This window comes from Gossypium hirsutum, chromosome D09, assembly GCF_007990345.1.
Source record: "Gossypium hirsutum isolate 1008001.06 chromosome D09, Gossypium_hirsutum_v2.1, whole genome shotgun sequence".
Taxonomy (NCBI): domain Eukaryota; kingdom Viridiplantae; phylum Streptophyta; class Magnoliopsida; order Malvales; family Malvaceae; genus Gossypium; species Gossypium hirsutum.
In genome coordinates this window covers 52,248,808-52,267,055 of record NC_053445.1, presented here as the reverse complement: position 1 = coordinate 52,267,055, position 18,248 = coordinate 52,248,808, and the positions used below count along the sequence as shown (strand labels likewise).

At 32.3% G+C, this 18,248-nt stretch overlaps 1 protein-coding gene, 1 non-coding gene and 1 pseudogene across 2 annotated transcripts; all 3 read left to right on the top strand.

The window, feature by feature from the left end:
- The first annotated feature begins 6,828 nt into the window (after positions 1-6,828).
- On the top strand, positions 6,829-13,338 carry LOC107929144 (acylamino-acid-releasing enzyme). The gene is given in 19 exon segments (XM_041100263.1): positions 6,829-6,857; positions 7,123-7,181; positions 7,184-7,297; positions 7,407-7,716; positions 7,980-8,201; positions 8,300-8,518; positions 8,638-8,706; positions 9,544-9,682; positions 9,999-10,150; positions 10,238-10,320; positions 10,414-10,535; positions 10,623-10,701; positions 11,120-11,291; positions 11,637-11,697; positions 11,810-11,932; positions 12,037-12,234; positions 12,473-12,541; positions 12,855-12,931; positions 13,057-13,338. Coding segments are annotated over 19 exon segments (2,361 nt in total). The 3' UTR covers positions 13,121-13,338.
- Positions 13,339-15,882: 2,544 nt separating this feature from the next.
- On the top strand, positions 15,883-15,964 carry TRNAL-AAG (transfer RNA leucine (anticodon AAG)). Its single transcript has one exon. It is a non-coding gene; the product is annotated as a tRNA-Leu (tRNA).
- A 1,714-nt stretch (positions 15,965-17,678) lies between these two features.
- Positions 17,679-18,248, top strand: part of LOC121220790 (acylamino-acid-releasing enzyme-like) — a 6,193-nt pseudogene continuing 5,623 nt past the window's right edge.

Sequence of the window (18,248 nt, the reverse complement as noted above, 5' to 3'; positions counted from 1 at the left end):
CAAAAATGGGCTCTTTCATTATCTAAACATTCCAAACCATTACACAGCCTTTGATAAACAAGATTTAATACCAAACCCTAAGATTTAATCTTTTTCACAATTTGTTCCTAAAATCAATTTCCCTTGAAATCACTTGATAAAATATCATATGACAAAACTAAGCTTCAAATCCATGTTAATTCATCATAAACATCCAGCACTCATCAATGGTAACTTTCAAGAATACTCATAAAATCAAAAATTAATGAATTAGATAGTTGAATTTAGTTGCTAGAGTCTTAAAAAACAAAAATTTCAAGAAAAGAGCAAGAATTGAACTCACATGTAGCAAAATATGAAAACCAGCTTCTTAAGGGTTCTTCAATGGTGTTTTTGGCTGAGAATTTAAGAAATTCTCTAGAATTCTCTTTTTATTTCAATTTGTAAGCTAAATTTTTCAACTTTTCTAATTTTGCCCTTATTTTACCTAATTCTTTGATTTTTCTCTGCCTATGCCGCCCAAGCCATCACCTTTGGGCTAATTTGCCTTTTAAGTCCTCCCTCATGTAACACTTAAGCTATTTAATCATTTTAACAAGTTTTGCACATTTTTCAATTTAGTCTTTTTTATTTAATTAACTATCAAAACATTAAGGGTCTGTTTGATTGAAGGAAATAATTTTCCGGAAAATCATTTCCAACTTTTCCAGCGCTTGATTGGCGGAAAACATTTTCCATTTGGAAAATGAACTCCAAAACAAGGGAAAATGGGTTACATTTTAGGGAAAATGTCTTACCCTTTCAATTTTCGTAAGACATTTTTCGTGCTCTCCTCTCTATCGCCTCCTTCATTCCTTCCTTCATTTCCGGTAGAAAATTGCTTTTGTTTATCGATTTCCCAGTAACTTGTTTTTTTAATTATTCAATACTTATTTTTTTAACACAATTACAAATAATTTATTTGATATTAATTTTTTTCAATTTATAACGATTAATATTGTAGCTTAATAATTGAGTATTATTATAAATAAATCATTGCAATATATGTAAAAATAATTTAAAATATAAAAATTTATTAATATATATCAATATATGTAAAAACAATTTTTTCGAAAAATATTTCCAAGAAATCTGCCAAACAGTCGAAAATATTTTACACAGATTCAATCAAACACCAAAAAATATTTTCCAGTAAATCATTTTACAGCAAAGTAAAACATTTTCCCGAAATCATTTTACGGAAAATATTTTACTGGCAATCAAACAAACCCTAAAATTTTCTAACGAAACTTTAATGCTAACTTAATGACACTCCGTAAATTTTTATAAAAATATTTATGGCTCAATTTATAAAATTGTGGTCTCGATACCCCATTTTCAAAACCAATTAACCTAATAATTCCATCTAAACTCAAATCACTATTTCACAAATCTTTCTAAAATCACATTTAAATCATAATTACTAAATAATAATAAAAATTTCGAACTCACTCGTCGGATTTAGTGGTCTCGAACCATTGTTTCCGATATCACTGAAAATTTGACTGTTACATAATACTACCCATCTTTTTTTATATTATTTTTTAATGATATATTTATTCATAATAATACATTGACCCACAAATTTTACACAACTTAAATAGAAAAATTTTACCCATATTCTACAAAAAAAAATAAGTATTTCACACGAATACAAGTGCTAAATCAAATTTGCAAATGAGAAAAAAAAATCATTGCGAATAATCTTCTGAAGTAATAGAGAAAATTAAATAGAAGGAGGCAATAGTTTTTTGTTTTTTGTTTTACGTGTATTAACATACTAACATTCTAAATCAATATAAAAGTAAATCAAATTTGACATATCAAATGTTGAAATTACTTTCCAACTGATTAAATTTCTAGAAAGGTGATTTTCATCATACCAAACGTTGCATTAGTTTTTGTATTTTTTAGAATTAAAAACATAAATCTAATTATTCACACAATTAAAAACTTTTTACTAAATTCAGGTTGATTACGAGTTAGTGTTTTTTCATGGTGTTATAGGTCCCTTTATTTTGTTCACATTCAAAATTTAGCCCTTCTAATTTTATTTTAAAGAATTTAGTTCTATTACTTTTTAATATTAAAAATACGAGTTCAATTGTTGACACAATTAAAATTTTTCTATTAAATTTAAGTTTATTACAATATTTTTTTACATTACTATTAAATGAGCATTTCTTTTATTTCAAAATGACGTGCTAGCAAATTGAACAAAAAATTATATTAATTAACAATTGGACTTGTATTTTAAATTTTAAAATTAAATTTCAAGTGTATAAAAAATATAAAGACTTAGAGCATATTTGATCCATTGTTTATATTTATTTAAAATTTTTTTTCTATCCCGAATCTATGTTACAACTATATACTTTGAGAATTGATACAAATTATTCTAATATCACGACCTATCAATTCAATAAGTGCATAATGCACTCATTTATGGTTGTGACATAAATTTAAATATGTTGTAAATGAAAATACAATTTCAATTCATAAAAAGAAATAGATATGAATTTTATACCTAAACTTTAGGGGGAATGAAAATGGCAACATATAAGAGCAAATGAGTTTGAAGGTAAATGGAAAGACCAGAAAAATTAAAGTCAACTCTTTTGATCGTAATGGTTTTTCGTTGGTGGACCAGGAAAGTTCAAAACAAGCAGCCAATAAGGTAGCAGGCGTAATCAAAGGTTCAGCATAATTGATTACCTTTTGAGGCGTAGGGTAGGGTTGAAGAAAAAATAAAATAAAACCCACGATGGTTTATAGAGTTTAAATTTATCAGATGTGGTTACTCAAAATTGAATTGAATTTATCATTATTTTTAATTTTTATAACATAAAAAGTAAATCTTTTGTATTTAAAATAATAAAAATAATTTTAAAATCTTATATATATATATTAAAAATAATATCATATAAAAATTATTATCAAATAATATTCAAGAAAGCTATAAAATAAACAAGTCTAAAATTCAAATACTTCAAATTAATATAAAAATCCAAAAACCTATATCATCTCTGTCTTTGAGTCTGCAATCCGTTTTGCGGTTGAGAGCTGGTAAGTTTGAAATGGCGATACTAAAATCTAAGGTTTTTGAAGAATTCAAAAGCTAAAAATCGAAAATGGCAATGGAAGATTCATAATCAAAGTTGAGTTGGTTAATAGGCATTGGACAGATTCTGCATCTTTTAGAAAATGTGCAGCAGTGTTTGACAAGGACTGATGGTGGCATCTTTGAATTTCAATAAAAGAATAGCGACTGTTTGGATGAGTTTTTTTTCCTTTTTTTCCCCATGTAGTGGAGCACTAAAGTCGTCATCATTTCATCATTCATAATAACATAGGACCAGGAAAAAAATTAAATGGTAGAATCTAGGGTTTAATTGGTTTGATGAAGTTTGAAATTTTGTAATAAAATTTTAAGAGTTGAAACTTGAAAATTTTACGGCGCGAAGTTAAAATTTATTTAGAGGGTTGGAATTAAATTATATACTTTTACAATAATAAAATATAATTTTACCATTTTAATAACATATAACTTTAAAATTTTTATATTTTTAGGGGATAAAAGTATAATTTTATCATTTTAATGCTATCCAAAGGACTAAATCTAAAAAGTTAACCTGAATTATTAATATTTGACAAGGACTAAAAATGAAAAAATTTCATTTAACCATCGTCTCTGTTAATGCATTAGAGATGTTCCTTGCTTTATATATACAGGCGTAAGATGATGGGCTTGTGGGCTTTTTCTTTATCCTTTTCATAATGAACAGACACTGCCCAACTATACTAACATCAAACCCGTAAAGCCAAAATAAAATAGTCCATAAGGTTAATTATGAGGGCAAATAACCAAAAAAGGCCCATTTTTTTTTTAAATTTACCGAAATGGGCCGATTTTTTAATTATTAACCGGAATGGGCCATTTTTCGCGAAATTGCGTCCACGTCAGCGCGATGTCAGGGTACGCGCAGGAAATCGCGTCCACGTCAGCACGATTTGCTGACGTGGAAGGAAATCGCGCCCTCTAGGACGCGATTTGCTGACGTGGCATGAACAGTGTGTTTTTAGCTTGGAAAACTTTGAAAGGCCATAACTTTTGGCTCGGTTGTCCGATTGAGACGAATTTTTTTTATTTCGAATAAATTTTTGAGATCTACGCGCTGGCAAACTCGAAGACGGTTTGCCGAAGTTTTCATCGAAAAAGATCCTTTTTTGCCCCTAAATTTTGCTTTTTTCGGTTTAAAATTGAATTTTGAAACATTCAAATCGTTATTTTCCTCATTTATTTGAAGTAAACACCGGATCTTTTTTTACAGAATTGTCTTATATCATCCTGTTATAGGTATAAGTCAGCTCATTCCACTTTTGAGAAGTTCCCTAAAATTTTCTATTTTATTCAATTTAGTCCCTAAAACCTAAATAGTCATATTTTCAAATCTAAGCTTCGTTTTTCAATTCAAATTCAATTTCATCCTTACATAACATTCAAATATTCTTAAATACAAAAATTTCGTGCTAATTTTGAAATAATTACACTTTAGTCCCTATACTCGTAACTAACAAATTATACTTTACAAATTAGTCCCTATTCATCTCTAAGCAGTTTTCCAGCGCGTAGATCTCAAAAATTTATTCGAAATCAAAAAAAAATTTGTCTCAATCGGACAACCGAGCCAAAAGTTATGGCCTTTCAAAGTTTTCCAAGCTAAAAACACACTGTTCATGCCACGTCAGCAAATCGCGTCCTAGAGGGCACGATTTCCTTCCACGTCAGCAAATCGCGCTGACGTGGACGTGATTTCCTGCGCGTACCCTGACATCGCGCTGACGTGGACGCGATTTCGCGGAAAATGGCCCATTCCAGTAAATAATTAAAAAACTGGCCCATTTCGGTAAATTTTGAAAAAAAAACGGCCTTTTTTGGTTATTTGCCCTAATTATGAGATGTGATGTAATAGTTGTGTGTTTTATTTTTTAATTACACATTTAATGTTTAATAGTTCATCTTTTCAAAAAATTACTTACAGCGAAAGGATGCTGGCCTAATTTTGAATTTGAAATTATTAATATCACCGGTTAAGGATGTGATTATATAAATAAACTAAATTAAATTAGATAAAATATATTTAAATTTTTTAAATTATTAGTAAATTTATATATTTGATCATTTAGCTTTAAAAGTTACAAAGTATTATTAAATTATTTGAAATTTTTATTTAAATCATCCAACTATTTAAAATTTTTTATTTAACTATATAATATAAATTTTTATATAAAAAACTAATCTTTATCATAATTAATGTGAATTCTATAAATAAGCTTATCTTAATCCTGATAAGAGTTGGTATAATTAGAGGTGGACAAAACTTGATTCAATTTGAAAAAATCGAATTATTTTTTGATTTTTTTTAAATTTTTAGTTATTCGAGTTTCAAATTCGAAATTCGAATTGAGTTGAATTTTATAATTCAAATAATTTGAATAAGTATAAATACCTATTTGATTTCTGTCAATTTTTAAAATGAGCAAATTGATCTCTCTCAACCAAAATTCAAAATAATTTTCAAAAATTTAAAATAATTTTAAAATTCTAAATATTTATAAAAATTCTAAATTTTATATTTTAAAAAAATTATAATAATCTAAAATATCTAAACAACATATAAAGAAAGTTAAAACTTTAAATATTCTAAAATAATAATTTTAAAATCTAAATAAATTAATTAATGATTCAAGTTACTCGTATTAAAATATCACTCCAAATTTATATATTCTAATATGAAATTAATTATATTATAAGAAATTTTATTTTGAAATATTTAAATTCTAATTCAGTTCCAACTAGATTCCACTCAATTTGATTCGATTTCATCAGACACTCATCCGCGAGAAAATTTCAGTTTACAAGGCTGTTACCTAGTTTCTTGGGATGGATATTTTTATCCTTTTATGGCGGGGGCATCCACTTGGCTGCTTTTTTTTACCATTTTCAGACTTAATTGTAATTAATAATTGGTGGATAAAATAAAGAAATGTCAAAGTTAGGAATCTTGAAATGAGTAGGACCTTACCATTAGCATCCTTCACCAGTATCAGCAGTAAAATCTCTATTTGGTCAGGGACATTAGCAGCTTCTCCTCGATTCTCTCTTTTATTTTTCTCTTCTCAACCTCGTCTCTCACTCTTCAGCTCCACTCCCATTTCTCACTACGTGTAAGCTCTTTCTGTACATTTTTCCCTTTTTTGGAAAAGAGAGTTTTTTTTGTTGTTGTTGTTTTGATGGTAAACCGGTTGATGGATATCTTTTGTTTAGCTTCCTTTTTGCCTGTTCGATACTGGTTGGAGCGAGCTATCAAGTTTACATATTAGTTTTGGGGGTCAGCTGTTTTTCGATACAAAATAGTTGTATTCTTCATTTCTTGATTGATGGGATGATTATATGTATAGCGTCTTTGGAATGTATAATCAGTGTCAATATCTTGAAATAATCGGTTTTGGGTATTCAGGTTTGCTTGACTATTGATCTGTGCTATTGAGAAGTGGTATAGTACTATAGTTCAAACTTAATGCAAAGAATGATTGCAAAATATTCAACTTAATCCATGCACAGTTTCAGAAATCTTTTTGGTACCTTTTGAATTGAAATCATTTCAGATTTGCTAGCCTATCCCTTTTTCTAGGACACACTTGTTTGTGATTTTAATCTGGAGTGGAGTCGTAGAAGCATTAGGCAATATCTTGGCTGGAACAAAGTACAAAACTAGAGAATATGTATTGTGGCATCGTCGAACTATGATGGCTGATTACCGTTTAGTGAATTTAAAGTAATAAGATCACTCAAAAACGAATTTAAGTCATATTTGTAGTTTTAAGTGTTTTACATCCAATCTCCGTTGCATCTTTTGCTTGCATTACTTCGTTGGATCTATTGTTGTGGCTTAATAATATTTTCGAAACTATGTTGTTTGCTGTACTTTCTGAAACCTGATTGATGAATATCAAATTTCTTCGTGGGAATGTGAAGCATATTTCTGCTTAGTTTTCTGTTGGAACTTTCCTTGATGATTTTCTTTTTCATCCTACATGTAGAAAAAATCTACCAGCTATTTTGGCCATGGATTCTTCTAAAGCTGGTACTGTGAAGGAATTGCCAGTGGGCTAGATGAAGCTACCGAGGAAGAATATGCTTCCCAGTCTAAATTACTTCAAGAGTTTACTAATATCTCTAGCATCGACAAGGCATGGGTTTTTAAGTCTGAAAGTGGTAGGAAGGCTAACGTTTCTTCATCATTCTCTTTTGTGTTCCTCTTTTTATTTAAAACCAAAATGCTATCGCTGATCCCAATGCTGTTTTTTGAAACTTTTTGCTGCAGGAATATGCTCCCAAGCAATGTTTTTAATTAGCCAACCGAATCTTTTGGCAAACAAGAAAAGAAAGTTTATGTTGTCAACTAGTATTTCGAAAGAAAGTAACAATACTGTAAACTTCCAATGGACACCATTTCCTGTTGAGATGACAGGAGTGTCTATAACTGTTCCTTCACCATCAGGTTCCAAGCTTCTTGTGATTAGAAATCCTGAAAATGAATCTCCCACACAATTTGAAATATGGAGTTCATCTCGGTTGGAGAAGGAGTTCCGGATTCCCCAATCCACTCATGGCTCAGTGTATGCTGATGGCTGGTAAATTTCTTCTCTCTGATGATACAGTTTTGCACACTATGTTAACATAGTCATTGGTCCAGAAGTAAATGGTTTAAGTAACTTAAGTTGAACTTTCACCTTCATCAATGTAAATATGGTAGAAACTCTAGAACTGCTCATAAGAGCATCATTGCCTAGTTGTAGTAGCATTTGTAGCTGCTACAGGATTGTTATAAGTAACTTTATCGGTAGCTATTATCCCAGCAAACTTAGCAAAGTTGAAATCTTTCTTAATGGTATAGGTTCGAGGGAATCTCTTGGAACTCTGATGAATCTCTTATTGCTTATGTTGCTGAGGAGCCATCTCCCTGCAAGCCTTCGTTTGATTGTCAGGGTTACAAGCAAGGTGCTGCAAAAGATAAAGAATGCATGAGCTGGAAAGGTCAAGGGGATTGGGAGGAAGAATGGGGGGAATGTTATGCAGGAAAAAGGCAGCCTGCACTCTTTGTGATCAATCTTAACAGGTTTCATTTCACATATGGTTTTCTATTTTAATCAATGCTATGGCACAGAGCTTTTGTGCGGTGGAAGAACCCTCACTAAACTTCCCTCCATATCACAGTGGCGAGGTACATGCTGTTAAAGGAATTGCAAAGTCTTTGAGTGTAGGACAGGTCGTTTGGGCTCCACCAGTGGAAAGCATCGACCAATATCTGGTTTTCGTGGGGTGGTCAGCAGATCCGAGAAAACTTGGTATAAAATACTGCTATAACAGGCCCTGTGCATTATATGCAGTGAAGGTTCCACTTTATAAGTCAGAAGCTGCTCAGTCAGATCTCAAGTGGGTTGCTTGCTTCACTAAATTGCTTTTAATCTCCAACATTTTCTTCATTCATATATTTTCATGTTGGAACTTGAATGTGGTACCTTTAATCACAATATATAATTTTCTGGTGACAGATCAATGGAGGAATTGACTGTTGTCAACTTAACACAAAGCATAAGTAGTGCATTCTTTCCACAATTCAGGTATGCTATTTAACTCTTACCCTCACTTTTTGGGCTTGTGCCTGAAGCATATGGTCGTCGCTAATCCTTTTTCAGAATTCCCCAGCTCCTCTTTTCGTGTTCTTTTCCTCAAATCTTGTACACGATAGCTGAACAAACTGCTGAGTGCCTTTTGAAGTTCCTTTTTTGCAAACAATTTATGTCTACCCTTAGCTCACACTGTGATGTGGGAGAAGACTTGATTGTTTCTGTATCTATGCTGTCTTTACAAGGTTTAGAAAACTTTTGTTCATCCAACCACGTCATATCTTTGTTGCATTTGTTTAGTTCAAATAATTGATGTAAAACATGAGTTTTTTTACCAGCCTTTATTTCAGTTCCTCTTCTGTAATTAGCCTGGGTTAAGTTCAAGTCAGTTTCTTCATGCACGAGTTTGTAAAATAATTCATTGCTGTTAAACTTTCAATTTCTCTTCTTCTAATTGCTTGGGTAGCTGTCTTACGGTATAATATCTGTTTCCTTGTTTTACTAGTCAAGATAGGAAAGAAGAGTGTTCTCTCAATCTTTTCTTGTTATAGCACCTATGAGGCTCTGTTATATGCGGAGTACCATATCTTGGTTGAACGTCTTTGTTTGTTGCTTCTTTTCAGAGAGTGTAATGTAAATCTTTGCGTGGAAGTCTTTGTATGATTGTCTAGAATTGCATATTTCCCATGAAAATCTTCCCTCAATATGGCTTAATTAACTGGAACCTTTATTTAGCAGCTGCCTAAATGTTTAAAGAGGGCCTCTTTTTACATACAGTCTACATCTTTGGAGCTTCCTCCTTATATGTGTGTTATGTTTCATTTCCCCCAGCCCAGATGGAAAGTTCATTGTGTTTCTGTCTGCAAAAGCCTCAGTGGACTCTGGAGTACACTCTGCAACTGATTCTCTTCACCGAATTGATTGGCCTACTGATGGCAAGCTATGCTCATCTACAAAGATCATTGATGTGGTAAGCCCTCCACATTTCTCTGCTTAAGTTGAAGGTGATGAGTTCAGTTTAGAGCATGCAATTTATGAGATTCATTTGGGGTTCTTTGGGGGGAGAAAAAACCATTCTAAATCCCCAATTCCCATTCCCTCTAGTTACTGCTTTCTTTCCTCTACTGCTGACTACTGTTTTGGTATATAACAAAACCAAATTGGGTCATTATGATGATCCTTTTGCTGGAATATATACATGCTGCTACCAAATCTGGTTTTTAATCTCTACTTTCTTAGGTTTACATGTGACAGGTTAACCTGTTTATTCTATTAAATCTTTGTAGATTCCTGTTGTGAACTGTGCCGAGGATGGTCAGTTTCCGGGGCTTTACTGTTCAAGTTTTCTTAGTAAGCCATGGCTTTCGGATGGATGCACTATGATTTTATCTTCCTATTGGCGCAGCTGTCAAGTGATACTTTCTGTAAATGTGTTAAGGTGACTATTGGTTATATGTCAGTTTGTCAGGTGCATAGACTTTAATATTCTACTTCATTATTTGATGACGTAATTACCATATTACAGTGGTGAAGTATTACGAATCAGCACTGCTGACTCAGGTTTTTCATGGAATGTTCTGACACTAGACGGGGACAACATTATTGCTGGTAAAATTAATTTTCTTTCTCAACCAATAATCTCTCCTTCCTTCCGAAACAAAGAGAAATGAAATTTGTAGTTGTTCTTTCCTCATCTCAAAGTGTGTAGCAGCCCGATAGATGTTCCTCAAATCAAATATGGCTGCCTTGTGGACAAAGTGACTAATACAACCGCTTGGCATTGGTTAAATGTCTCAAGCCCCATTTTTAAATGTTCAGAGAAGGTTTATTTTGCTTGCTTTTGTTTCATCTGATTCTGCATTTCTTTTATACCAAGGTTGTTCTTTTAGTGTTTACATCTCATGGTGCAGGTTATGTCTCTGCTTTCACATCTTCAGTTTGGTATCACGCAAATTCCAGTGAAAGATGTTTCTGATTGCTTGACAAAAGGTATTGCAAACTAGTTTGGTTCAATGCTGTTATTTTTGTATCTTAGCATGCTTTGATAACCACATTTAGCAGTATATATATTTTTTCTTTTTCTTTTTCTTTTTCTTTTTTACGATATTTTATCCTTGTGATAGCTGATGATGGCAACTACTGGAAAAAGTTCAACGAAAACTTAAAAGCTGACATAAAAAACTTCCCTCAACCTCTTTGAAAGCCATAAAGGAAAAGATAAAAACATGATTTTATGTTCGCAATATATTTTAGTTGTATATATATATTTGTGAATGATTTGAAGGCTAAACTAATGTTTTATTTGCTATGGTGTTCATTGGCCTCTGATTAGTATAGGAGGTACTGCCATTATGAAAATAAGAAAAAAAAAATGGTTTTGGTGATGGAATATGTTCAATTCATTCAGGAGCTGCTAAGTCTTTTGAGGCAATATTTGTATCTTCCAAGGTAAACAATGCACCTGATCCGCTAATAGTGGTCCTTCATGGAGGGCCTCATTCCGTCTCTTTGTCAAGCTTCTCAAAGTCATTGGCATTTCTTTCTTCACTTGGTTTCAGCCTATTAATTGTAAATTATAGGTGAGCGAAAGTATACCTTTACTTCTTCAGAAAGTTTAACTTGAGATAGGAACCGGTTTTTCTTGTCATTTCATTTTCACATTACTGCTTAAATTTTCCTTCTATAAGATGCTTTAATTTCATATTTGCTTCCCAAAGTACTTTATCGAGTTGAACGTCATGCTGATAGTTTTCAAGTGCAGCACATCATCCTATAGCTAACAGTAAAATGCTTTATGGGTTTTTTGTGATCTTTGCTTTAACATGATTAAGGATTTTCCTTTTTAAAATAGCTTTTTATGATTTATCTACATAAAATGGCTGGCATAACTTTTATCTTCATCCAACATTGCTAATTTATTTCAGAGGTTCACTGGGATTTGGCGAGGAAGCATTGCAATCTCTTCCTGGGAAAATTGGGTCTCAGGTGCTTATTCTTGATATACATGTGCTCAAGTCATTAACTTATTATATCGGGTATAACTATTTGGATCATTGTTATGTAAATTATGAACCTTCGTTCATTGACTCATGCGCAGGATGTCAATGATGTACTCACAGCTATAGATCATGTCATTGAGAAAGGACTTGTCAACCCATCTAAAATAACTGTTCTTGGTGGTTCACATGGTGGCTTTCTAACTACGCACTTGATTGGTCAGGTTAGGCTTTCTATTGAAGTAATATAAATTTGTGTTAGTGTCTCTTTAGTATTAGGGAAAATCTATGGTTTTCGATATTACAAATTTGTTCTTACATTTTACAGGTACCGAATAAGTTTGTTGCAGCTGCCGCACGGAATCCAGTTTGTAATCTTTCATCCATGGTTGCCACAACAGATATTCCTGATTGGTGTTACGTGGAATCTTACGGAAGCAAAGGAAAAACTATCTTTACTGAAGCACCTTCAGCTGAACACTTGACTCACTTTTACAGCAAGTCTCCTATATTGCATATTTCTAAGGTACATTAAACAAAAGACTGATTTTCCAGTATGATGCATGAACCAGAGATGCCAATTGAACTGGTTAGCTTCATGCTTCACGCTTTGGCACCGGTGCAGACTTAGCATTACATAAAGCAAAATCAATCCATGTATATTACATGGCGTGGTACCCTAAAACTTGCATTGCTTTCCCTTAAAAAGGTTATCATGTGAACAATCAGATGAGATAAAGTCTTGTCTTTTATTGTCTTTGCAGGTTAAAGCTCCAACCATCTTTCTTCTAGGTGCTCAGGATCTTCGCGTCCCGGTTTCTGGGGGATTGCAAGTACGATAACTTTCCTTTCTATAGCATGAAGTATGATGGATATGTAATTCATTTTTAATTATGTTACTTGGAGTTGAGTGTAAGATACGTTTATGTGTCTAACATAGGTATACAATTTTGTCTACTTGATTAGAATGTGTTGGATATATGTATTTTGAAAAAGCATCCGGTAACATAGGATACTTGATTAGAATATGTGTTGTCTACTATTGTACTCACAGTCCCACCCACATGAACACATCCTTTTTCTGATCTGAAAGTTGACACGATCCAACTCCGGTCACGTCTGACAATTGCTGTTTGAAACTCATAGTATGCACGGGCATTAAAGGAGCGAGGAGTTGAGACAAAAATCATCCTGTTTCCTAATGACATCCATGCAATTGAAAGGTAAACACCTGCTATGATGAAGAAACTTATGATATTTTGCTTAGTTTAATCACTCATCAAAACCTAACGACAATGTCATACTGCTGATATCTAATATATGTATATACATGTTCGTTTTGTTGCAGGCCGCAATCCGATTTCGAGAGCTTTCTTAACATTGGTGTTTGGTTCAAAAAGTATTGCAAATGAAAAGGTAAAAGGTTCATGTCGTCTAGGGCCAAACATGTTTGTAATTAAGGACTTAATCATCATAATAATCTCTGAGATGGTTAATTTGTCCCTTGCACTACATGCAATAATGTAAAGATTCTAGCGTTTTGTGTTATGTTTGGAAATATGAATTTGTAATGTTGGATTCGTATTTCATTCGGCAAATAATGTTAGATCGTGTATCCGAATTTTAACGATGATGACTTGGGAAATTTTCACGAGCTTGTCCATGCATTGTTAGCCCTTCATTTTTTTGGCTAAAGAGCCGAGGCATGAAATCCTACAAGATTTATTTAGATTCCCACAAAATTTGAATCCCTGAAAAATCCGAAGATGTGTAATTTTCAACTTTCTTTAAAACGAATTATAAAAGGAGCCGTTCATATGGCTAATGTCTAAGTTTAAATACTTGGTACCTGACAGCCCTTTTCTGCCCTTGCTTCTAAAAAGTTTAAAGCAGTTTGAATAACTTAGTTTAAGCCCATATAAATTCAAAACGAAAACCCTAAAAATTTCCCCTTTCGAAGAGACTCAACTTAGTAATCTCTGCCATTAAAAGCTCTGTTCGTCCTTGCTTTGGCTTTTGGCGTCTGTGTATAAGCTGACGCCAAAGTTTCTCTCCTTTTCTGCCCAACCAATTCGGCAGCCAAAAATAGACAAAAATCAATAGAGGACAACCTAACAAACACATTACAGCTTTGATCGACCTAACGATGTCGTGCGACGATGTGGAGATAGAGGACATGCAGTGTTACGAGGAGTTGCAGGCATACGCATATCCATGCCCTTGTGGTGATCTTTTTCAGATAACAAAAGAAGAGCTAAAGATCGGCGAGAAAATCGCTCGTTGACCAAGCTGTTCTCTCTACATCACCGTCATCTACAATGCCGAGGATTTCGCCGACAAAAAATCAAACAATAACCTTGAGCCTCCAAAACGGCAAGCAGTGGACGTTGCTTGAGACCTTTCAGATGGCAAATGGAAACTGGTTTTATAGGAGGTTGGAAATATGTTCCGTGCCGTGCTGGTAACATTGGTGAGGAAATTTGTTATATCTGTGCGTGTATTGAATTTAACATAAATACATGTATTTGGTTCCTTAGTAAGAGATGAGATTTGTTGGGTGGAGCAATGCAACTAACTTTATTATATCCAAATTATCTATTAAATCATTAATGTTATTTGGATTAAAAATAATGACAAGAAAATAATAAATAACTATTATAACGCTTTTTTAATTATATATTTAAATAATTTAGGCAAATTGAAATTTATATATTTAAATAAAATAGTGTATTTCTTTATAAAAGAAATTGTATAATATAACAGAAAATTATTAACCAACTTCTAGCATTGAGTTAGGAACCTCAACCATCATAATATTATGCACCGCCCAACAAGATTTCTTAAAACCCTCCATTTGGCAGCCATTCTTATAGCCAAACTCGTCATACCATTCGCCACTCAATTTTCTATCTCAAGACATTATTCACACGAAAGTTTTTTTATCAAATGTAAATATTCCTTCACTCTTTCCCCTAACAAACTTTGATCCAGAGTTTGAGCATTTAGGAAATTAAGAGTCTATATGCAATCCATTTCAAGGACAAACTCTTCTCCCATGCTAGCTTAAGGCCGTCAAAGGCCCCTCATAGCTCAGCTTCAAACACAGGGCAGACCCCTGAGCCATCGTCCAACATTGTCCTTGACCATTCCTTCGACCACGGCAACCAACGAACCATCATACATAGCTGCGTCAGTATTCGTCTTGACCCACCCATTGAGGCACTTCACTCCCTCACCTCCTTAAATTAAAAATAATTTATCAAAAATAGGATTAAGATTAAGAAAAAGCTAATATACTAAAAATTCTTTAAAATTATTATACTCTGTTTGAGCAAATCTAAAAATATTTGAATTTTTAAAACAATTGTATTTTTGAAGTAAATTTAATTAGAATTATTATTAAATAAAAATAAAAATATTTAAAAAATAAGTAAATAAATTATATTTTACAATTAAGTGTTTTTATACCTAACGTACATAATCACTCTTTCAATTTTTATGTTTATAATTTTTATTGTATTAAAAAAATTAAATCGTGAGAGTTAGGTGAAATGGCAATGGCTCTCCTACCTTAATCAGTGTCGGTTTGATTCTCATTTTGGCTATGGAATAGTTTTAAAACTGTGGCTAGCGTACAATTGTATATATTGGTAATGTCTTTGATTGAGTTGATGTTACAAGTTAACTCGATATCAATTCAAAATTGATGACAACATCAAAATAAACTATTGTAATGCATTCAGTATTCTTAATTTGATGTATTTATGTATTTACATTGTGCTTTACTCATAATTTAATTTATTTTTTCATTTTAAATATATTACATCTTTCATGTGTTATTATCAATTAGTTTCAAATCATACTTATTATTATTTGTTATATATTATTTTTAAACACACATTTATATTCTAAATATATAATTTTCATGTTATAGAATTTATAAGCATAGCCTCTGTTGTAAATATTTGGACTAGTTAAAGTGTACTCATACCATATTAGTTAAAGAAAATATTAAAAAATCAAATGATAAAAAAAAAAGTATTAATCCTTAAAAATAACTATAATACTGTTTATTAAAAAAAATTGCTCACTCTTACTTTATTCCTTTGATAAATATAAAAATTCTTGCATAAACTACTTCTAATAAATATTAAACGTTTCAACTGAACAAACTGTTGAGATAGGCCGAGTTGGTCTAAGGCGCCAGATTAAGGTTCCGGTCCGAAAGGGCGTGGGTTCAAAGCCCACTCTCAACAAATTTGAAATAATTCTCAAAGGATCCTTAAATTTAATTTTATCCATTCTCAAACAGGCTTAATTGTTACAAAGGTACTTAAATTACCCAATTTCTTCTAATTCTGTAACTTTTTAGGGTTAATTACAACAAATGTTTTAAATTATGTTCAAAATTTAAATTGTTCCAAGAAATTTCATGTGTCATATCAATCAAGTTCTTTTATTAATCTTCATGTCATGGTAGATGTTGGGTTAATTCCAACAATCATCCTTGAACTATTATTTAATTAATTGGTCTTCAAACATTCTAATTGAGTCTTTGAATGATTAGTAATGTATCATAGAGTTATTCCGTCGATTTAACCGTTAATATAGGCGATAAATAATCATTAAGGTCCTCAAGTTATCCATTTTATTCTAATTACGCAACTTTTTAGGGTTAATTGCAACAAACATTTCAAATTTATCATTCAAATTTAAATTGTTCCATGAACTTCACAATAATTGTTTGTATCATATATCTAGTTCTTTTATTAATCTACGTGTCCTTGTAGATGTTGGTTAATTGCAACAATTGTCCTTAAACTATTATTTAGATTAATTAGTCTATAACTTTAATTTTCTAATTGAGTAGTATACCAATCAAGCTATTCCCATCAATTTAGGTGACAAATAGTAATCCAAAACTAACACGGAATACATCTAAAATATATGGATCATTTTTAAATACATATATAATTTCTTTAAATATGAATCGTACTATCATTTAGATTTTAAATTGATTCGTAAATTTTAAAATATTTAATTAAAATTTAAAATGTTAATATTTTTTAAAATTAAAATTGTTGAAATAAATACTTATTTATAGACTCGAGAGAATATTTGATGTATGTTTATAGAAAAATATTAAAATGTGGTTAGTGGTAAATAATTGTCTCAGTTAAAAAAGAAGGGGAATGATAAAACGACGGCGTAAAACCGATTTAGATATCTAAAATAGCCAGGCCAAGGATGCTGCAGCAATTGAATATCGTTTTAACAGCAAAGCCTTCATTCATGTTTTTACAACCAAATCCTAAACCATTACCACACAAACATGTTATTAGCTTCTGGTACTAAATCCATCATCACTTCATTTCACGGATTTTCCCGTTACAGAAATGTTTGTCAAACTCCATTTGATACCAGTTGCTTCAACATTTTATGTCTACCAAACTCACTGCCAACATCAAGGAACTCACTTTCATTTCACCTCCATAGAAAAACTCAACCATCACCAAAACCAAGCATCAAAGGCTTCTCGAGACTCCAATGGAGGAGGAACCAAGAAATTCAATGGAGGTCGAAAACAGGTCTTGATTCAGGGCTGAGTCAAGCAACCAGACTTTGGAGAAAAACCCGGATAAGAAAGGAGAGAAAAATCGAGGGAAAGTTTCAAATTGCAAATAAAGAGGAAATTTTGGTTTGTTATGGGAAATTTGGTGGATAAAATGCACACCAAGTGTTGCGAAACGGGTTCTATGGAGGTGTATCCACGATTTTGGACTTTGGAGAACGTAAGGATTTGGACAGCATTAAAGCCATGGGTGAAAAGTTAAGTAACAAGGAAAGGAGTATAATTTTGAGGAACAACCAAATTGGACAGGCTTTAGGATTTTGAGTGTTTAAGAGAAAACATGTATAGTTGAATGTAATTCATTATAACATTAGTTTAGAATTCTTGGAAAGCCATAAATGGGTTATGTTGAGAAGTTATGGAATGAGATGAGCTTTAGAGGGGTTGAGCCTATTAATTCTACTTATGGTACTCTGATTGATGTTTACAGTAAATTGGGATGAGCAAACAAGCTCTTGTTGCTGGGAGATGATAAGCAAGGAATAGAGCCTGATGACGAACTATGGGATCGTCGTCAGTTGTAAAGAAACGCGAGTTTCAAAAAGCTGAAGAGTTTTCAAAAGTGGTCATTGATGGATCTTGAGGCATGAAGGAAGTGAAACATCCAGTGCAGTGGAAGTGATCACATTTAGCTCGTATACATATAATCCTGATAGATACAATGGCAAGGCAGGGCAGATTGAGAGGCTTCTGAAACATTCGAAATCATGCTTAGAGAAGGATTGTTCCACTACTGTTACTTTAATACTATGATTCACATTTGTGGTAACCATGGACAGTTGAAAAGGGCTTCACTGATGAAGATGATGGAGGAGGTTCGTGCCTACCTGACACAAGAACATATAATATTCTCATATCCCTTCATGCTAAGTATGATAATATAAAGATGCAGCAGGTTACTTTGCAAA